The 22,963-nt window shown below is 30.3% G+C and overlaps 2 protein-coding genes across 5 annotated transcripts in view; one reads left to right on the top strand and one right to left on the bottom strand.

The window, feature by feature from the left end:
• The first annotated feature begins 445 nt into the window (after nucleotides 1-445).
• LOC127708034 (piggyBac transposable element-derived protein 4-like) lies at nucleotides 446-3,203 on the top strand. Its single transcript, XM_052212830.1, has 4 exons — nucleotides 446-806; nucleotides 1,356-1,639; nucleotides 2,073-2,254; nucleotides 2,844-3,203. The coding sequence occupies exons 1-4, from the start codon at nucleotides 582-584 to the stop codon at nucleotides 3,188-3,190; spliced, it is 1,038 nt and encodes a 345-aa protein (XP_052068790.1). The 5' UTR covers nucleotides 446-581; the 3' UTR covers nucleotides 3,191-3,203.
• A 3,916-nt stretch (nucleotides 3,204-7,119) lies between these two features.
• Nucleotides 7,120-22,963, bottom strand: part of LOC127710211 (ras-GEF domain-containing family member 1B-like) — a 59,661-nt gene continuing 43,817 nt past the window's right edge. For all 4 annotated transcript variants that reach the window (XM_052215968.1, XM_052215969.1, XM_052215970.1 and 1 more), the window contains 16 exons: nucleotides 22,100-22,195; nucleotides 20,465-20,554; nucleotides 19,192-19,269; nucleotides 18,412-18,500; nucleotides 16,191-16,332; nucleotides 15,028-15,114; nucleotides 14,439-14,504; nucleotides 14,060-14,128; nucleotides 13,559-13,654; nucleotides 13,007-13,150; nucleotides 12,500-12,634; nucleotides 11,825-11,892; nucleotides 11,143-11,227; nucleotides 10,760-10,826; nucleotides 10,445-10,517; nucleotides 7,120-10,197 (listed from right to left, as the gene is read on the bottom strand). In XM_052215968.1, the coding sequence (XP_052071928.1) occupies nucleotides 10,176-10,197; nucleotides 10,445-10,517; nucleotides 10,760-10,826; nucleotides 11,143-11,227; nucleotides 11,825-11,892; nucleotides 12,500-12,634; nucleotides 13,007-13,150; nucleotides 13,559-13,654; nucleotides 14,060-14,128; nucleotides 14,439-14,504; nucleotides 15,028-15,114; nucleotides 16,191-16,332; nucleotides 18,412-18,500; nucleotides 19,192-19,269; nucleotides 20,465-20,554; nucleotides 22,100-22,195 (1,407 nt within the window). In that variant the 3' untranslated portion in view covers nucleotides 7,120-10,175. The remainder of the gene's footprint in view (nucleotides 10,198-10,444; nucleotides 10,518-10,759; nucleotides 10,827-11,142; nucleotides 11,228-11,824; nucleotides 11,893-12,499; nucleotides 12,635-13,006; nucleotides 13,151-13,558; nucleotides 13,655-14,059; nucleotides 14,129-14,438; nucleotides 14,505-15,027; nucleotides 15,115-16,190; nucleotides 16,333-18,411; nucleotides 18,501-19,191; nucleotides 19,270-20,464; nucleotides 20,555-22,099; nucleotides 22,196-22,963) is intronic.

The following is a 22,963-nucleotide window of genomic DNA, read 5'->3' as shown; positions in this document are numbered from 1 at the left end:
GAAATAGATTCCAGGCTATTATGCAGTTTTTGCATTGCAACAACAATGAGACAGCAGTGCCACGTGACCAACCAGGCTACGACCCACTCCACAAGATCAGTCCTGTCATAGACATTTTAAATCAGACATTTGCAGAAAACTACAGGTACATGTACTGATAAATAAAGTGTCCAATAGCACGTTTTTTGTTCAAGAGAATACAATACATTTTAAGCTATTAGGAGAGTGAAGATATTATATATAAAGAATACAAATTGTATTACATAGTAAATAAACAAAAAAGACATTTACTTCAAGTTTACACATTTTTCACATTTTATTACATTGTGTAACCAGAGACACATAATACATTAACATTGACTTTGTATATAAAACTTATCCAAAGTTAATTACAATGTTGTCATTACTGTGATGAAAAAAATGAAAGCGGACTAGAAATAAAATCTAAAAGATATATCTGTATACCTATTTTTCAATTTATATACACTCTACGTGCATCTATAACGACGAAATTTTTTTATTCAAAAACGTAAATTTGCTTTGAATATTTTTAAACTGTAGCCGTACAAAAAATTCACCTAATGTTATTATCCTTATATTTTTACAGACTTAACCAGGATGTTTGTGTAGATGAGAGAGTTGTGGGATTTAAAGGCCGACATCAGCTAAAGCAATATTTGTCCAACAAAAAGGCTCATAAATGGGGGATTAAATTGTGGGTTTTAGCGGAATCCTACACTGGCTACACCCACCAGATTAAAGTATATACGGGTAGAAGAAACGAAGCAAGAAGTGAAAATGGGCAGGTAAGGTCAAATATTGCATTTGAAAATGTACATGTCCATGTTGTAACTATTTAAAAATATATAGTTCCTTTATTAAAAAATTATAAAAAAAAATTAGATTAACTGCAATAAACGGGCATAATGAGGCATAGTCAGGGCATATAGTCATGTTTATAGAAGGAATCTACATCCTTTTTCAAACAAAATTCTTGGATTCACGCCATATTTCATACGTTATCTTTTTAGTAATCTAACAGCCCGTCACCTTGAAACATTTTTCGGTAAACCAGTCTTCGTTTGGTTTAATAGAATCACTAGTTCGTGTTTACCCCCTGTTATTTTCAATATATATTTTCAGGAATTATTGAATAAAATTAAATGCTTAAAACTTAAATATTCTCGTGGGATTTTCTCGCTGTATTGAAGACCCATTTGTGGCCTTCGGCTGTTTTCTGCTCTTTGGTCGGGTTATTGTCTCTTTGACACATTCCCCATTTCCATTCTCAATTTTACTTACACGCAAGGACTTCACGAATAAACACATATCAACCCAAAGCATTGCTTTTTCAGGGGTACCAAGTAGTGACAGAGTTGATGACACCTCATTTCAACAAAGAGCATCATGTTACAGTTGATAGTTTTTTCACAAGTCCCAAATTGGTACATGATTTGAAAGATAATGGTACATTCTGCACAGGAACTGTAATCAAAACCAGACGTGGCATGCCAAAAAGCTACAGAAATGTAAAACTTCAAAAAGGAGACATGACAGTGAAATATCAGGGACAACTCATGGCAGTTTTATGGGCAGATCGCAGACTGGTTACCATTCTTACAACAACTGGCTCTGCATGGTAAATTAAAACGTATATTACATATATGCATTTTTAATATAAAATAAGGAGATGGGATATGATCGCCTATGAGACAACTATCCACAAGAGACCAAATGAAGTACACAATTTTTAAGCAAAGTAATGTTAAAATTATAGTCACTATAATATTACTGTTCTTAAATGATAATTTGATCAAATATACTGCGAACGAAAAAATCAATACTGTAACATACTTATTGTTGTTCAAGTTAAAAATGCCGATAATTTGAGTTTCTTTGCAACCACAGAAACTTAGTTTAATTGAATTAATGTAATTTAAGAACACTTGATGGAATGTTTAAAAATAAAATCTGTATATTGAGTATACTTTTTTTATATGCATTTTCGGCCTTCTTGAAAAGATTTACATGTTCATGGAGAAAACTTCTTAATGTATGTTTATAAATTGTAGCAAGATTAACACAACAAACAGTAGAGGAACAGATGTGGCCATTCCATCCCCTGTTAAGCGTTACAACTATACTATGGGTGGAGTAGATCTCGGGGATCAGCTTATTTTACAATTTGAGCCGAATTTCAAAAGTGTGAAAATGTGGAGAAAGCTACTATTCCATCAACTAGTTACAGCTGCAGGTAAATGACAATTTGCAAGTTTAGAATACATAAATTTTCGTCGAAAGACATTAAAATATTGCTTTATAAAAATAAGGAGATTGTGGATTGACAATGAGACAACTATCCACAAAAGTTCAAATGAAATGGATTAATTCACATTTTTTATATTGAAATGGATTAAAAATTATGGGAACGCTACATAACTTGTATAGTTGTTCATAGTTGTTCAATACATGACATAACCTTTATATATATTTTTGTATCAGCCACTAGTTTTCTTTCCTCATAGATGGACACCCACCCCGTTTCCCTTTTATTCACCTCGGAATTATTTATTTTTTTTCGAAAAGCATTTATTTATTCGTGATTATTTCAATTCCTAAATGTGTGTAGGCAGGAACAAAAGTAAGACAAATTGTTGAAACTAAATACCTAAATAAATTTGTTTAAATGTTTTTGCATTCAATATTTTTATATTTTCGCAAATTTGGCATGTATCTTAATTGCACAAATCTAAATTCATTTCGTATTTTATTTTGTTTTCTTCTCTTGATTTACTTGAGGAAGACATTCGTACTATGTGTTATTTTTTATTCCTCGTTTTCAGTTAATGCTTTCATCTGCTACAAAAGAACATTCGTCGTGGAAACAAAGCTCGACCACCTAAAGTTTCACCAACAGTTATGTCAGGACCTTTTAGGCAATCACAGAGATAGGACAAGAAATCAACAAATTAGAACCGTAAGACCGGTACATCGGCAGTTAGCCAGAATCACAGAGAGGCACTTCCCGGAGAAAATACCGGATGAGAAACGAAAGAAATGTGTAGTTTGTGCTGGCACGGAAAGATTCAGAAAATCCCGGATTCAGTGGTGGTGTGCAACTTGTAAAGTCGGACTCTGCATCGACGGATGTTTCAGGAGATACCACACCCGCATTAACTTTGAAGAATAAGAACACTGCTATTCACCGATAACTCAGTGATGTGTCAACATGTTTGATTGATCATCATGCAATAAAATATTTGAATAATTTCATTATCGTTTTCATGCATAAAAAAATACAATGATTGGTAACTTCATGATGAAATGTTTTCTTGATTTAAATGGCTTCTCACCATAACAATAAAAAAAAACATTCTGCTCTTAATACATATGATATATAATTTTTCATATGCGTGTCATGTCTCATGTGTGGTCTAATTATTCAATTAACGTAAACAACGTGCATGTGCCTGTACGTCGCATGTTGACGTTACGTTACGTATAGTTTATAGTAACGTCATTCACATATGTATGGCAACGTCACCATGTGAAAAACAACATCCCGGCGCTCAAAGGGTTAAGCTTCAAAGAGCAGAATACTATATTTCTACTCTTTCTAAAATACCTTAAAAACTGCATAAACATTTACATAGTTATAATTTATCAGCAAAAAGTTCAGATTTTGGCAATTAAACAAGAAAAGACAAGATAGTACAGCAATATTCATATGGCCAATTTGCCACACAAAAGCAGTGATCAAGTATCAATTTGATGACATAAAGATAGACGCAATTAAGATTTCATTCTGAATCAACAACTAAAAAACATTTTCTGAAAGTGTTACTGCATCTGGAAAAATTGAAATAATGACACTTTTAATTTTTATCAAAACTATAATTGCTCTTTTTAGAACAAGAGAAAAGATAAAATATATAAACTAGCTATGAAGCAAGGTTAGCAATCCTGTGAACATATTTGCATGGATGCTTGATTAACAAGCCTTTTTGTGATGGGTTAGAGTTACATATTTTGCACATTCTCACTATTGTCCATTTATGTTAATTCCTTTCTCAACATCATCCTGAAGGACAAGATGCTTGGACTTACCAAATGGTTGGAGAAATACAAAAGCTGTTTCTAATATGAATCTGAGTTATCTACCTTTGAATATTAACAACAAAGCTGCAATGGGTTTTGCTCAATGTTGAAGGCTGTACAGTGACCTATAGTTGTTAAATTATATGTCACTTGGTATCTGGTGGAGAGTTGTCTCATTGGCAATCATACCACATCTTCTTATTTTTATTTTTTATAACAATATTAGATGCACTGGTACTTGTCATTCTGGAACAAACAAACATTCTCTTTAATTCATTCAAGTGGAGTAGGATCCCAGTTACAGGTCTAAATTGTCCTGATGGTTATTTACCAAACATATGTTGTGTGCACAGTAATCCTATCATACATTTTTTAAATTATGTTCATCCTGAAAATGCAAAATGCCACTGGACATAAACATACAACAATCAACCATTCTGATAAGCTGGGTCTTTGTATACTGTTGTACTATTTACTTTGTAATTGCTTTTATGATAATGTCAATGGTTATGGAAGTGTTGAGTCCTTTATATTATAACCAGTTTGACCCTGCCACAAGCCTTGAACCTATTATTTGAAGTTTTCACTAACTTCAAGTCATTTGTCTTTAATGTGCTATAAGACTATTTTTTAACCTGGGAAATGAAAACTAAAAGTTCTAAAGAGCCTGTGTCGCTCACCTTGGTCTATGTGCATACCAAACAAAGGACACTTTCCAACATTGTAGACGAGAATAGACTTCATGACAAAAATCTCTATCTTGTTGATCTTTTAGTCTGTTTGTTTTTTGCTCAAAACACAAAAGAGGGTAAAAAAAATCCTCATTTAAGGGCAATCACTCTTATGAAGAGTGACAATCTACTAACTATATCGACAAAATTTGACTTTTTAATAGATCTTGCCTTGCTGATCATTTTTGTGATTTAAAAGTGTCTATTTATCGATTATTATTTAAATCATATAAGGCATAGCGGAAAAAAATGTTTCTCTCTAAATATCATAGTTTTCATGTTAATAGGCAAATATGAAAAACAAGAAGCTCTCAAGAGCCTGAATCGCTCACCTGATTTGTTAAAGCTTAATTCATTTATCAATCATGATTTATATTTTTGAGTAATAATGTATATCGGTGTTTGCTTAAAAAAGCACCTTTTTTTTGGGGGTGGGGGTGGGGGGTCATATATGCCTCAAAATAAATATCTAAGTTACCGGTATGTTCTTAGTGCTTAAGAGATGAAATATAACAAGAATTCTGTGAGTATTGCATGGCAATACATAATCCCCTATTGGTTAAAAATCATTGTATTGGAACAAAATTCTAAGTTGATCTATTATCTATAAGTAAACCTGGTGAAAAGGAGTTGAATTAAGTCTTGTAGTTTCAGAGAAAAAGTAATGATTCAAAGGGAAATAACCAAAACTATAATTTCTCCCAAAAAAAAAATTTACTACAGTAACCCAACAACAGATTGGCAATTTGTTCTGAACATGTTCATGCAGATAGATCAATACTATTTTTCTCATTTACACTTTCTTCTTATCTACTATAATTTTCAAGAAAATAATCAAAATCTAAAATTTCCTAATAAACAACTACTTCTAACAGTAACCCAACAATAAATTCTCCAAATTCTCCAATTGGCATGAAAATTTCATAATAGATAAATATTTACCTAATCATCACTCTAACTCTCTTTCACGTTTGCTCTAACTGCTTTAGTTTTTGAGATGTAAGCCAAAAACTGCATTTGACCCCTATGTTTTATTTTTAGCCATGGCGGCCATGTTTGTTGATGGATCAAAACTTCGGATACAATTTTAACCTAGATACACTAAGGAACATATATTTAAAGTTTGAATGTATTTGGCCCAGTAGTTTCAGAGGAGAAGATTTTTCAAATAGTTTACGACGACAGACGACAACGACAGACGAAGGACTACGACGGACGCAAAGTGATGGCATAAGCTAACACGGGGCCCTTCGGGCCTGGTGAGCTAAAAATGGTAAAATTTGTCATTTATGGGCAATTACTCCTATAAGAATTTGTCTAACAGTTTTGACATATATGGACAATTGGAAGAGCTCATTATTCTGAACATTTTTGCTCCTTTCAGATTTTCTCTATTTATAACGATTCAAAAAATAATAGACAAAACTTGCATTTTACCCCTATGTTCTATTTTTGCCATGTCGGCCATGTTGGTTGGTAGGTGGGGTCATCGGACACATTTCTAAACTAGATACCCTAATGATGATTTAGGCCAAGTTTGGTTAAATTTGTCTCAGTTGTTTCAGGAGAAGATTTTTGTAAAAGATTACAAAAACTTACAAAAAATTGTTAAACATTGACTATAGAAGGCAATAACTCCTTAAGGGGTCAATTGACCATTTTGGTCATGTTGATTTATTTGTAGATCTTACTTTGCTGAACATTATTGCTGTTTACAGTTTATCTCTATCTATAATAATATTCCATATAATAACCCAAAACTGCAATATTTCCTTAAAATTACCAATTTAGGGGCAGCAACCCAACTACGGGTTGTCTGATTTGTCTGAAAATTTCAGGGCAGATAGATCTAATTCTGATTAACATTTTTACCCCGTCAAATTTGCTCTTTATGCTTTAGTTTCAGAGATATAAGCCAAAATCTGCATTTTACCCCTATGTTCTATTTATAGCCATGTCGGCCATCTTGGTTGGCAGGTGGGGTCATCAGACACATTTTTTTAAACTAGATACCCCAATGATGATTGTGGCCAAGTTTGGTTAAATTTGGCCAAGTAGTTTCAGAGGAGAAGATTTTTGTAAAAGTTAACGACGACGAACACCAAGTGATGAGAAAAGCTCACTTGGCCCTTTGGGCCAGGTGAGCTAAAAATGTGTTAACTAGGGGTTTACTGCACTCTCATGTTTTCACATTCTGGAAAGGAATAAAAAATATTTCATAAATGATTTTAAATGCTGATAATCTGTAGTGTTGAAAATTTATGAAGGCTCAATAACAAAAACACCTGGCTTCATTTATAAATATTTTTTTTAATTTATTTTAATTTCATTGAGAGATTCAACAAGTCCATATAAATCATCAAATATTTACATAGTAGGTAATAACAAATAACTTTCTCAACCTTTTGAATGAGCAGTAACAAATACACAGTAAAACAAAATGTACCATGTAAAATGAAGTTTAGAAATAACATGTTCTGTTCCACAATTTAAATCATTCTCACTGTAACAAGATGTAAAACAAACATTCAAAGCTTTACACTATGTATGATAAATGTAGTATGTAGATTTCATAATGACTAGGAGTTATCTCTCTTATAAGTATGACTAGGAGTTATCTCCCTTATAAGTTAGTATTAATCCCAAATTTTAAGTATGTATTTATCATTGATAATCTATGACAACTGTCACTTATGCAACAATACTAAGTCATATATAAGATTTTCATCCTCAACATTTTTTTGCATTAATAAAAACTTCAAATTAATTTTGGTATTTGCAGTATTTCTGAAAGATGGGTTATAAAAGATTTATTTTTGACTTGAACAAAAAAGCTAAGAAAGGAAAGGTACAAGATTTTTTTTATCAAAACCATACAATTTCCCAGTCTGAATATGTCACTAACAAACTATCCATGAAATTTTAAAACTTGTAACAATTTAAAATCAAATTTTTTTGAATCATTGATTTTGTATAGACTAACAGATGTAAAACAAGCAAGGAAAAAAAATCAGTATATAAAATATCCAAATCAATTCTGGAACTTCTACTGATAGCTGACATGAAATATAACAATAAAAGTTTGACAAAAATTCATAGGAAATTTCCGAAACAACATAATATTTCAGAAACAATTAAAGTTTCCAGAACAATATGAAATTTAATTAACAAGTGTAAAATCGATAATCACAAAACCATGTGTAAATTTCAGATGTATGTGATGTGAAAAATTTAAATAATGTAAAAGCACCATAACAGAATAATCTCAATGAATGTGATCAACAACAAGTAGAGCTCTGTATATAAAATGAAACCAATTTTTGTTAATGGATGAATAAGAAAATTAAAAATCAAAGGATAAGAGCATAGGTCTCTTTAGGTTTAAAATAGTACAAAAAGTATCCTCTTCGCGTTTATTGAATTCAGAAATTTAGAGTTTCAATAGTAAATTGTTGTAGGAAACGCTATATATGGTTTAAAACTTCAAATACATTTACTTGAAATTCTTTCCTTTAAATTTTATAGAGAATGAATATGAATGAAAACTTTTAGAATATAAAATGAATAATTAATCAAATTCTAAAAATGATGCATACATTCAGAAAATGGGTGAAAAATGTCCTTTGATTTCTTTCTAGTATTATACCCATTTTTCAACATACAATTCAAACTGTTAAGCATTTATAACATTGGTTGAATAATTTAATTCGATGCCTCAATGATATCACAATAAAAAGAAGAGGTTAAGGCCATTAGTCTAATTACTACACATCCATTAAAATTAACACTGTAAATGCATTATGTCTTCAAATTGGCCAATTGTAATTTTTGTACAAATATCTTTTTTGTTGTGTGTCATTTATCATACGAATTTCAAATATAAAAGTAAATTAATTATCATAACTTTCCATAAAATGTAACAAGAATCTTAAGCTATGAAGATAACAATTAATCTACCAATTCTAGAAAAAATAAAAATATAAAAATAACTCTCAGTATAATAAATTTTAGTATTACTGATTTGCAAAACTAGATTTGACAAGCAAGCCAAAAATAATCCTCATAATTCAACTAAGATTGAAATGGATAAATCTAGGTCTAGTTTTGACAAAGCACATATACAAAAGTATCTTTAAATTAGAAACTTTAATCTGAACCAAACCTCTTCCTAAGTAAATGCCATTTAAAGTCAAACATCTAAAGCAAAAGCTTCAATACTTTAAGTCTATTTCAAGAGTTCACATAACCATGATGAGTCACTGACTAGCAGGGATGAACAATGTTAAATTGAATGAATGGAATGGTCAAATAATTTGAGGTAAATTTTTTAACAAGATTAATTTGGCAATAATCTTATTCTGCATTTTTTTTTGGTTGAAAAGTGAATTACTCTTTCTTCTGTTCAGTTTGATTTTATTTAACTTATTTATAGGCCAAAGTATTATTCTCATATTTGCTAAAATAATCATTTGTTTTTGCAATAAAATAAGCACCAATTCACAAAAACCCTGTAACCTTTCAATAAAAATGTTGTTTATATAGAAAGATGACATTGCTACGTGAATACCTGTCAATTACCCTGACTTCCTATACAATAAAGCAGCCAGTGATCACACCCTATTACCAGTTATCACTACAGCAGATACAACAGGATCTGTGTTCCCTATTGCTATTCAAAACAATTGTTTTTGCTATTGTGTACAGCAGATCTTTGACTGCCGTTCCTATTGACATTGCAATACATTAAACTTTGCAATCATGTACAGCATATTTGAATCTGTGTTACCAATTTCATTTGTAGTACCAATAGCAGGTAATAGGGTGTGGTTAAGTAAGTACATATATATTCAGATAGGAGTTAATTAAATAAAGATATTAAAGAACTAACAAAATCTAATGAAGCATATCAATTAAATATATTCATTAAATTTGACTACAAATATTTAACAACATTTAATTAAAATATAAGTCTACAAAATATGTCCTGAATACTTCGTTGTGATGAGGCATGATAAATCAATGAAAACATTGCACTAGACAAAGATATAGCACTAACAAATATGACAAACACATGGTTATCATGTGATTATCTATGGCTGGAATGTCAAAGGAACACAGTCATCAGTTTTTTTAATCACCAAGTCAATTTTGCATCCAACAGCTAATGCAAAAATACCATCCTTAGAACTACAACTTCTATCCTTGGACTGGTCAAGATTTAAAAAAATCATAAACCATTTCAAGTCTGTACACAGGTGCACCAACAACTGTACAAATGTCAAGGTCATCTGCAGTTAACACCAGGTAATAGGTACCATGCTTTTATTTACAATTGCTTCATCTTCGTCATGAAATGCCAACTTTTGATCTAAAAAAAAAACAAAGAATAAAGTGATACTATAGATCTAAAGTATTTATTTCAAGTGCTTATATTTTCAAAAACAATCAAAAACTGAAACATTTGAATAAATAAAAATAATGATAATGCATTCAGTCATGTAAACTTTACATTATATATTATGATTATCTTGTTTAACTTGGAATTCCAAAGAACCATGTACATGGTATCATGGTGTACCTGTAGTTAAGAAATTTATTCAAATGTTGTTACTTACTTTAAGTCTTTGTGTCTCTCTTTTTCGTTTTTTGAGAATGGTGCTTCACATTCAAATGATGCTAAACTTAAATCTGAAAAACAAAATATATAAATATGTATCCTCTGAAATTTTTGATCTTATGTCTATTATGGGTTAAATACACAAATTAATTCGTACATTTCTGTTTAAAATAGAATTCAGTCAAGTCATAAATTCATTTGAGTTTGAATAAAAAAAAACTCCTTCACTGTAATACATTTTCTCATAAATTTAGCCTTTTATACAAATACAAAAGAGATAATTAAGCACAAGCAAATATTATCTTATACTTACTGGACTCTGAAAAAACTGGATTTGTAAGAATATAATGCAAAACATCTGCTTTCTTCTCAAATGGACACTGAAACAGATAAAACTGACAATTAGCATTGTGTTAAATCTTACAATGAACCAGTACATTTAATTTGGCTACATACACTTACATTTATTTTCCCTAGTTACATATTCCAATATTTACTTTGGTGCTTTTATGATCTGCTTTACGAAAAATTTACAAAGACCATTTCAGCCAAATATTTCTTTGCAATTTAAAATCATTATTTATTTAGATACTGTTTATATAATACATTAGCCTAAAACTGATATAAAATGTTTCATTTAATCATACAAAATCTAGGAATTTTTAAAAATAAATAAATGTTAAATTGACTTCTTACCTGAACTTGTTGCCAGGTGACTAGTCCTGAAATCTGTTTGGCTAGCTGCCAGAACTTTTCAAAATTGATATTACCATTTTCTAATCTGAAAGACAGTAATTAAATGTAAAAAGATTATAAATCACTTAAAAAAAACTTGAAAAACTTACAGGTATAAAACGCAATTTACAAATTTAATAGGTCTTCTCTAATACAAAATGTTCATACAGGGATTTTTTTTACGTTGTTGTGTAGCTGTCTCATTGACATATATGCAATATCAGTTTTTCTACATATTTCATAATATGTATTTAAAATGACAAATTTCACATAGAATTATGAATTGGAGGGAAAACAAATGAATACAGAAAACATGAATGTCATGTAGAAAAAATTGTATACACAAAATTTCAACAACAAAAACAACATTACGCAGATATTTTTGAAGCATTGTACATGTTTTTTAAAGGCTTTCAAAGTTGAAGAAATTAAACAATGATCTTTATCTTAACATATCAATCAATTAGATATAACAAGAGTTCATAGCATCTTTTTAATTTAAGCTGAATATTTAATTCTTATCTCTAATTGCATTTTGTTTCATCACTACAAACTATAGTCACTTTGTTCACTTCAATTATATTTCTCCTAGATATCTTTCAATTTCTGAGGTTAAAATCACACCCTAAAAACAGAAACTTACTTGCTAGAATGGCCTTCATTTAGGAAATACAGATCTTTTACAAACAGACTAAAGAAAGGAATGACAATCTGAAAATAAAATCAATATATAAACTTTAAATGAAATTAGCATTTCAACATGTCAGAATTAAATAAAATTGCACAAATTATCTCCCTTTTTATTTATTATTTCTTTGTATGGTGTTGGCTGTATGAGCTTAAATCTAGTTGGTCCTTACATTGTTCCTAAAACATGGTATAAAGGAAGTGTTTTTATACAATTTTCTAGCCCTTCTGCTTTAGACACAGTGGATTTTCATGGTTCATTGCTCAAGCCAGGAAAAAATAAATTAATGATGTATAGTACAGGTTGAAAAAAAATCATGTAAATGACATGAAAAAACTATTACTAATACTTATACATTAGTTCACATATTCATCATTGATCAATTTCATGAAACAATTCTATATATATATATTATTTTCTGTAATCGTAAATGTGATTTTATACAAATTATATTAGCTTGGGAGCAGGAATAAAGCCCTCCACCCCCCAGAAAAAGTCTCATGTATGTTTATACTCCTTATGGACACATAATTGAATAATAATGTATTTTACATAGACGTAATACATCTTAATTATATCATTCATTTATTACTTTGACAATATTTTTTAAAAATTTTCTTTAAAAAGTACCTTTTCTCGTTCATTGGTAGCACCCTCTGACCTCCACATAGCTGCCTTCAGACAGGACCTATAGCTACCAAAGTTGTTAGATGGGTCCATCTGATGTTCCAAGATTTCAAATTTTGCTGTATTTACTTTAGCCCACTGAAAAACAAAACATATTAATGATTAGCATAAAAACAAGAAGTAATGGTATGACTAAACCAGATCTGAATAAAGTGAATATCAAACTTATTCTACCCTTCAAATTGCAATTTACGGAAAAGAAATGAATTGTCTCCCTTTGCATAGACTGAAAAATGATAATGCAGTTCTTTAATCTGGTCATGCTAACCATATCCTTCAAGTTAAGAAATCATTCCATAAAGACAAATAACACAAAACCTGATTAGTTTAGAACAAAACACCCTTTTCAAACTGCAACAATTTGAACTGATCGTTTTATGAAAGATTGATATTAAAATCTTTGTTTAATAGTCTGAGAAATAGACAAGCATATCTTCTATATCTACTTACTGTTTTCTTTAATCTGGACACTTGGCTCATATTAAGACCAGCTATAATGGCTATAAGAGAATTAAAGTTTCCAATGTTGATGCATTCCTTCCCAACATCTAAGAAATATTCTATCACTTTTACCCTATTTTTCTTCTTTAAATGCTGAAATTGAAAACAAAATGAACTCAAGTATTTGTTTTAACATAAGATTTTTAAATGTGAATTAAGAGATCATACCATGTAATTATTAAAAACCATTGAATTCACAACAAAATATTTAAATATTAAATTTCTGGTGCTTTTATTACCTGTATATTAAGTGTCCCTTATATTTTCATGACATTGAGCACTTAAATGAACTATTTGTCATTTAAGGGCCTTTAAAGCTTTCTATACATATGGGTTTTGCTCATGTTTGAAGGCAGTACAGTGGCCTATAGTTGTTAACTTCTACATCATTTGGTCTCTGGTGGAGGGTTGTCTCATTGGCAATCATACCACATCTTCTTATTTTTATATTTTGAATGAAAACAAAATATACTACTTATTTGTGATATCATTTATACTTACTGAACATATTTCTGTTGTGATTAGGTAACTTAATCTATTAAACCAATTAACATAAGCTTCTAAATTGGAGGTTTTCTTCATATCTTTAAAGGATGTCTGAAATAAAATAACACAGTGTAATCAAATAAATATCTTTTACAATACATACTGTGGATTCATTATTATCCGGTGGATATCAATTTACGTGGATTTGGTGGGTATATTCAAACCATGAATTTAAATGTTCAACGAAGTTCAAGTTTTCTATAGGTTTGCAAGAAGATATTGGCAAACCACAAAATTTAATATCCATGAAATAACTTGTCTGAGATTTCCTTGAGGTATTGATAATTACCTAACAAATAGTTTGTATACATTACTTTCATTTTGGCAACTAACTTAATGTTTTAGTAGACAGAAACATAATATAACTTTAAAAAAAACATTATAATTTAACTACACTCTTTGTTAATCATAAATGTTTGCTCAGTTACAACCTTCTTATTTATCAAAACCTCATACCTCTGAACTGACAGTTTCTTTGGCAAAGGCTTGAACAAACTCTTCTGGACCAATCTGTCCAAGTCGTTCCTGAAATAAATATTACAAAATGTTGACATTTAACAAAATTCTAGATTTATTCATTTCTATTATAAAACGTAAATAAGAGGTGAAGCATGTAAAAACAAAATGTAAAAAAATACTTTGAACTCAGTGATGCATAATCCAGATGGTTATAATTTTACAATTTCTTGCATATATCAATTTAGGTTTAAATATACTAAACATCTGTTACATAATATATTATAAGTACTTTTCAGAATATCATACCACATAAGAGATCAAAATGTACAGATTTTTACAATCTTTTACTTGATCACTTCTTATGAATTATACTTACTAATTCTATATGAGTGAGTTGTTGTGCACATTCTAATGGACTTGGACAGATTTCAGTAATGTCAGTCTACAATATAAAAGAAAGTGACATATTAAATGTCAAAAAAAGCATTATATAAACTATAAATATTTAAATGAATGTGCTTTTGATACACTTTGTAATCGACTAAATCAATCAGTGGAAAAGTTAAAGTAGTAACATCTTAATGTCAAGCTGTATAGGTTTACATAAAAAAAATTAACAAACTTAAAACAAACAAGCTTAATGTTTTGATACCAAAAAAGAGTTGACTTTCGGCCTTTTCTCAATCCCTATAAGCATTTATGATAATCTATTGGTATGTGATTAACTGTCATCTTCTCTCTGAAGGTAAGTTACAAACCTGAGGGGCATGAAACTGAAAAACATGAACTGAAGTTGCAAATGAATAAAAGGGGAAAAAAAGAGGAAAAAAACAACAGGTGTACAAGTTGTATTGTAGACTCTTTAATATCTAATCCCTTCGACCTTCCATTGAAAGCTGTGAATCATTAATGGTGTCTTTCCATTGTAATAATTTTGAATCTGTAAAATCAGAGAAAAAACTTACTGTAGGAACTTCCTGAATGCTAGATTTTCTGACAGCTTCTGTATTGATCTTGGACAACTCTTCTTCATATTTATGTAATGAGGACAACTGAAAAAATATAAAGAAAAATTTTAAAATTGCTATGCATTTAAAGTAGACAAGAAACTGTAAATAAATTCTGTGGAAGTGAATCAGTATTTATTATTTAATTAGCATCCAATCTATCATTTTAATGAATGAACTTGCAAGATGTGCAAATGTTTTTGATTCTACTTTAAGGAATTTGGAACATTTTCAAATATCTGTGACTTTTATATCAAAATTGAACATCCTTTTCTTGCAAAACACATTCATTATTGGAACATGTTCAAATAAATGTCCATACTAGTAAAAGTGCCAAACTTTCACTATTAACCACTAACAGCATCCTCTTACCCCAAAACATCTGTATTATACAATCAATTATATTTACTGAAGTAATCAAGTGCTTCTTAATGATTTTATCAATAAAACATTACAGGAAGTCACAAGTTTATTTAACAGCTGATCTTTGCTTATCCCAATGTTTTATCTCAAAATTCCCAAATACTGGATTATTTCCAAGGTTAAAGGGAGACAACCATTGTTGAAAGTTTAATAACCTTTCATGGAGGGATAACTCAGGTTAAAGTGCAACATGTGACACTTTTATGTGATGGCTTCCACAAAAGTTGTTGAAGGTGTGGTCCATTACAACATATGACCTAGCACTACATAAATTAACTTTAGTATATTTTTTACAATCGTAAACATTAGTAATATCTTTGACCTAAATTTTAGACTGCCAATGTTACTCATCAGTCTGATAAAATAAACATAAAACCTTCTGTATTTAAACTTTTTATGAATGAAAACTTTGTGTTAACTGATAAGAATAATGTGGCTAATATGTTTACAAAAATATTCATCAATGAATCCTGTGTTTATTTCAAAAGGAAAATGCTTGTGGTTTGTACTCTGTGGTTTTATTGTATAATGCAAATTTAGTGCACGCTGAGCTGTACACACTTTCTAATAACCACAATATTTGTATACAGATGGTTCTTTCTTTTCAAATGGATAATCACAAAATCCAATTATTTTTTATCTTTTTGTTGTACTAAGTACAGGCCTGGGTGCAGCTGACCATCTTTACCATTGCTTACCTTATTAATTAAGTTATGAGTAAGACTAGCAAATTCTGTTTGGAGTTCTGGATAAATACTAATGATTCTTTGGGTGATTTCTTTTAACTGTTTCATCATTCTGTCATCTCGGAAATCGTAGGGAAACATTTCTGTCCATTCCCTGTAAAAAAAATGTTTTATTTACTTTCAATGTTTTCCAATAAACATATTTTCATTTTTGAATGCATTACCTCTTTGAATGCATTACCCATTTGAATACTTTATTACGACTTTTAAAATGTTTATGCATTTAGCTTCCTTTGGTCTTAAGTGTAACTGACTTGGATTAGGTGGGCTGACATTGGTGTTGCCTTTAAATTAAACTTTACACAACAGTTGGAGTCTTGTTATTCTTGCAATGTTTGAAAAGCAATAAATGAATTGGAAAATATGATGTGCCTCAACTACATAGTTTGACTGACAGAACATATATAACTTGTTTCACTTCAAACACCTGTTTAGTCTGTCTAACTGTATATATACAGTATGATATGTCCTTCAATCACTTGATATACAAAATTTGAATACAAAGCTCAATAGATTAATTAAATTTGTAAAATGTAAACTTTGTAACAGTTTTAAAACATTTTGGGGGGTCAAAAGATCTGATACCTTATCACAAGGTAATAGTAAATTAGAAAATTATTTCAACCTCAAGACTGACTTCGTAAAGGAGGCTTATTTATCAATTAAAGATTTTAATATAAGAAGAGCTATATGTAAATTGAGAATAAGTGCACATGATCTTAAAATTGAGAAAGATAGGTATAGTAAAAAATACATAGAGAGAAGTCAGCGTCTATGTCATCACTGCCTATCACATGGATCAAATTCTATTGAAGATGAGACCCATTTCACAGTAAGTTGTCCTTTATATAACGAACAGAGAAAATTATTATGGGATAAAGTAAACAGTTTTTGTAATAATTTTAAAGAATTACCCAAGGATAAAAAATATTTCTGGCTGTTCACAAATGAGCATTTACCAACTCTTATGTGCCTAGGCAATTATATAATTAAGTGTTTAGAAATAAGATCCAGGTGGATACAAAATATATAAAATTATTATGCAATTATTGTTAATGTTATGTAAGACACATGATGTGTTAGGCTCTGATCCTGTCCAATATATGATAGTATTATATTAGGATATAGTTTTTCTTTTTTCCAATCATATTGTGCTTAATATTGTTGTAAATGATGCCCTTTATGGGTTCTTGATTAGATTAATAAAATTCTTCTTCTTCTTCTATACAATCTTAACTTTATTAATCAGAATTCAATTTTCTCTCATTTTGCAAAAAAAAAGAAAAAATCTGCCAACCTATCAATTGCTTTAAACATTTTTTCCTCTCTTTCGTACCTCACACTGACTGTCAGATACTTTTTATTTTTTCTCTGATATCAACTTAATAATCAATGTAGACATGTACCTGTAATTAGTGTCTAACATAATATGAGAGACTGACAGAACACCATGATATTGTCATGGAGGTATAGCATTGTCTACAGTTATCTATAAGCGTGACAGGTGCCTGTTGTGAATCTTGCACACATACATAATCTCATCATTTGACTTATCAAGAACAAGATACACATTGAGGGCGTTAGCACAAAAGGGTGTATCAAATAAACACCAAGCTATTATTGTCAATGCAGAATGATAGTTTTCAATAATTTAGGAGGGGTCTTTCAGCATCTGACCATGTGTTATTGAAAAGCATGAAAAATGCAGGGTATCCAAACGCATTTAACACATCTTGGTGTAAATCAAGAAATTGTCAATGGAAGCCACAACCACACATACAATGCATGATCAAACGCTGTTTTATTATGTGGTAGAAATTGTCACTTTTTCTCAAGTACCAATCTCCTGTCTGACAAGTGTTCAGGATAAAAATAAATACGGTAATCTTTGCAGGAGAATTTTTTTTTCTTAAAAACCACCTCCACAAAGGACATTCCAACTTGTGATGCTCATGGGATAAGGATGTTTATTTCCTCTAGAGGCAAAAAAAAAAATAAAAGCGAAAATGTGACCTTTGTCAGAAGAGGAGTATAAATGATTGATCTATTTTTAAAATATGCATGTCATAACTTTTTCTAAATCTGGAAACAGCAAATCAAAACAATTCAAAATTAAATATAATTAAAGATTTTTAAATTGGTGATCTATTTGATAAAATAAAGTTGTATTTACCCTAACAACTGTAGTATATTTGGACCAAATGTTCCTAGTTGTTCTCGTTTTATTTCATCTTCAGCCAAATTCTGTTGGAATACACAAATCTGAAATTGTACAAGCTCTCTATATGTAGAAACTAAAAAAATGTAAGTAGGTGTTTAGCATACAACTAGAAAACATACACAAAAATGCCACCTTATCAAATAATTGTGGTGGAAAGTTTGGTTGATAAGATGCCAGACATTTGTTTCCACTGACCATTTTAATAGGTATACAATAACAATTTTCTCCAATAGGATGTATTGTCTAGTAATGAGGTTCTGTCTCTTGCCAGGAAAAAATTAAAGGAAAATTAAAACATATGTAAACCCTTTACAAGTAGGATTGGTGTTGACCAATGTCTAGAATTCGGTTTTGTAAACCCTTACAATCAGGAGTGGTGTTGACTGCTGTTTAGAATTTTGTTTTGTTAACCCTTACATTTAGGATTGGTGTTGACCAATGTCTAGAATTTGGTTCTGGTGACTTTTCTATGACCTATTACATTTGTAGAAGGATTGGCTATTTCCATCATTCACTTGCCTCCCTGATCGTTTCTAAACATACTAGTTATTATTAAAGATTGGAGAATTTTTTAACAATAATCATATGTTATCTGTTTGAATATTATCATGTTTTTAGTGACAACTAGATTCATGTACTAGTCTTCTACCAGTACATCTGTCATATATTTTTAAAAATCAGACGTCTTCAGAATGAACTTTGAGCCATGTTTATTTTGTTTATAAAACTAACCTGGCAGACTTCTTTCAGAAGTATATGAGGTTTGATGTAAAGCCTTGAACTCAACAAGAAGGCAAAAACATAGGTTCTCTGAAAAACAGGAAGTAAAATACATTAGGTTACCAACAAACAGCTGTTACCTGCCCAATGATTTTAAAGTAGATAAAAGTAGATTGTTTATCAATAAAATGCAATAAAATGTAATCAAAACCTGAAGGCTTCATTAGTAATCAATGAAAAGTCCTCTGTAATTACATCTCATCATAACTATAAAATCTCCATTAATCTTTATGGAACAGCTGGCACTCACATCAATACACAATATGTGTGCCTGGTCTTGTATCCAACAATTTACAAATTTAGGGCAGATTTTCATGCCATCTTAAATGATTAATATGTTGAATGTAACATGGTCTCCATGCACCATCAACCAGAATGTACTATCAGTTTCTTATTTTCTTTTTGGAAATATTTCATGGCACAGGCTGACAATTAATCAATAAAATCTGAAAATATCTGGCAGACAGACCAATTATATCCTCACAAATCATTTCTAATCCATACATATACTCCATCCAAATGGTTTTTCTCTAAGAAAAGACATTTTAAAGAATTACCATATCTAATATGTTTCCCAGACCTCAGTAATGAGAAAACCACAATACTATACCACAGGACTAATATTTTGCTACAGATTAATAAGCTTAAAAAGAAAACATGCCCCTGTTGACATTTAACATTTTGTTTTATCAGACGACTTTCATAAGAAGAACATCTGACATTTCCTTTAAGAATTGACATTTTAGTGACATTTTCGTAAATGACAACCAATTGTTTTTTTTTTCATATTACATAGACACCCCCTTCCTTCACACATAGACACACACATATACAAATATGAATTAAACAAATATTACATAGTATAATAACTAACTCTAAGAACAGACAGACGGATAGTTCTTGAAAAGAAAATATATTCATTTATCCAGTAGATTCATCTCTAGTCCTTATGTTTGGCTGATGAAAAGATCCCTCTGATTTGGATGTAACTGTGCAAATGTAAAATATTCTATCTGCTGCCCATCTTAGATCTTCCTGTTCCGTCTCCATCCATCACCGCCATATCTCCTACATATTGACCCCTCCTTTCCCTCCCCATCCATCACCTCCATAACTCCTACTTATTGACCCCCTAATTTCTATCCCCCATTTATCTCTTCCATACCTCCTACATATTGGCCCCTTCCTTTCCCTCCCCCATCGGATTATGTATAAATATACTTACATCAGGATGGTAGTTTGTGGTTGGTACAAGGTGTTGTATCAGGGCTTCCAATGAGCCAGCCATTAGGTTCCCCTCTTCAAAGATTAACGCCTGTTGAAAATTTTAAATTCTAAATTACGTTTTACACACTTTTACGATAACTGATGAATCAGAGGTGATTAAACCGAGTCAGCAATATGGATTAATAACAACATGACTGATCACAGCTCAATAAAGTCAATATGCCATTAAAAATTATCCGATTTTATAAAATACTTGGCTATAAACGGCAGTCTATTTTCCATAAACAATGTGTTATAACTGTCAACATTACTTCAACAACATACAGAGCAATAGATTCCTAAAGCGGCTGTTTACTTCATCAACACGGTAAATACTTATGAAACTTGGCAGGCTCTCTCTGATATATATATATATATATATATATATATGAATGATGCCCTAATTAAATTGTTTTGATGTAATCCAACACATCTTAAAAGATATGAACTTTGTTTTTCCTCCTGCATGTGAAACCTGGCAATTACTGAAAGGAAATCATCCAACGTTTTCCCTTACTGAAGAACAATCTTCCTGAGGAGTTTTAAGAATCAATGTCCGCCTCTTACAAATTGATGGATATTATTTATTCATAAAAAAGCTTTAATTAACAATAATCTAACATTCTATATCAAAAGTGCTGCCAAAGAATTTCTCCATATCTATAATTATAACAAAATTATATACTATTTTTGTAAACTGAATTAGTGCTAATCTATAGAATTATGATGGGCAGGTAAAAATACCGTCAAGATTTACTGGCATAAATATGACTGAAAAATAGATTAACCAGTAATCAGAATCATTGATTCAATAACAACTTAACAGTAGTAAAAATGCATTAAAATGACATAAAATAGTAGGCAACAAGGAGTAATTATAATATTTCATGCTCTGCTACCCCAAAATACACAGAACAATCAAGCATACATGATAAATGAGATCAATAATGTTCAACAAACACATTGTCAACCATAACAAATGTTCGGTGAAGATCATTTTTTTCTTAATATGGAAAACTTTAATAAAAAAAAACACAATTTCAAAACTTTCATTTTAAATTTTCATTGAGACATGTGCAATAATATTTTTTTTAAATATGGAAAGATTTTAATTGAGACTTTGTTATATTTCAAGGGAAGTAACTCTATATTATCAAATTTATAGAATTTATGGTACAAAGAATGACAGTCTTGCTTTTTGATAAAAGCTACTTCTTAACTACCGTCACAATTTTGCACTTTTCCAATACAATTCATATAAAGTTTGAAAATTTTTAGCTTAAAAACACGAGTGGAGACATTCTTTTAATTAAATTCCTTTATTCTTAAAAAAAAAAAACAATAAATCTATACAACACAAAGTTCTGCAGAAAGTTTTGGTCATTTAGAACCATAACAGAAAGTTTTTATTTAGAAATTTCATTTTACTACAAGCCTTTCTATTAGCAGGTCATCATCAGGTTTCTATTTTCCTCTCTAATCAAATGAGACTAAGTTTTCTCATATTTTTCTCAGCTTTTAAAAAATTTAATCTCAACAAAAATTTAATACTATATCTTTTTTATGCCTTGTTTTTTAAGTAAGTAACACATACCTCGTCTTCGGTGTAATGACTTGGTACCTGGCTGTCGTATCCTGATGGTCTTAGATCAAACATGCGAGAGAGACTTATCATCTGTGGCCCAACACTCTGCAAAATATATCATTATTTCTTGTATATAAAATGATTCTGAATGCATTACAACACAATAAGGATTTAAAGATACATGTAGGTAAGTATGATTATCACATACATTTTCGTAAAAGTCAAAAAGAAAACCCACCACTAATGAGCTGTATGACAGATGCTTGCTGATATATCAAATTCTGGTTGATCAATGTGCACAACCTGTTTTATATAAATTTTTACATTCTTTATTCTATTTTTAACTTGTGGTAATTTTTAACAAATATAGAAGTTGAGGAAATTTTAAATTGTTACAACATCATAGTTATGTTTGACTTCCCCTATATAGACTTTTCAAAAGCGCTCTTTATATGTACTTGACAATTTGAATCAATACAACAAATCACATTGCAGTATCACTTTCACTCATATGTACATGAACATAATTAACTATAAAAGAAGCATCAGCAAAAACCCCCTTTTTTTTAAGTAAATTTGAGAAATGCAGCTTTTAACTCTTTTATGTATAGTGACTATTTTTAATCCAAAACATGTATACTTTTAATATTATAGTGGAAAAAGGAACTTATTCTTAATCTATAGGGAAAACACAAGTACAACCAGTGGCGTAGCTTGCCTTCTGTTTTTACCGAGGCAGGGGGTCAGACGCTATCGAGGTTTTTACAATTTGAACAAGAAGAATCAATTAAAAATAATAGTTGTTGTTTAATTTTATTTCATCAAAACAATGTTTATATACCTTACACTAAGATACTACCGATTTATTAGTTG

This window comes from Mytilus californianus, unplaced genomic scaffold (genome assembly GCF_021869535.1).
Source record: "Mytilus californianus isolate M0D057914Y unplaced genomic scaffold, xbMytCali1.0.p SCAF_7, whole genome shotgun sequence".
Classification (NCBI taxonomy): domain Eukaryota; kingdom Metazoa; phylum Mollusca; class Bivalvia; order Mytilida; family Mytilidae; genus Mytilus; species Mytilus californianus.
The sequence above is the reverse complement of the archived record's forward strand: the minus strand, read 5'-3'. Positions and strand labels throughout refer to the sequence as shown.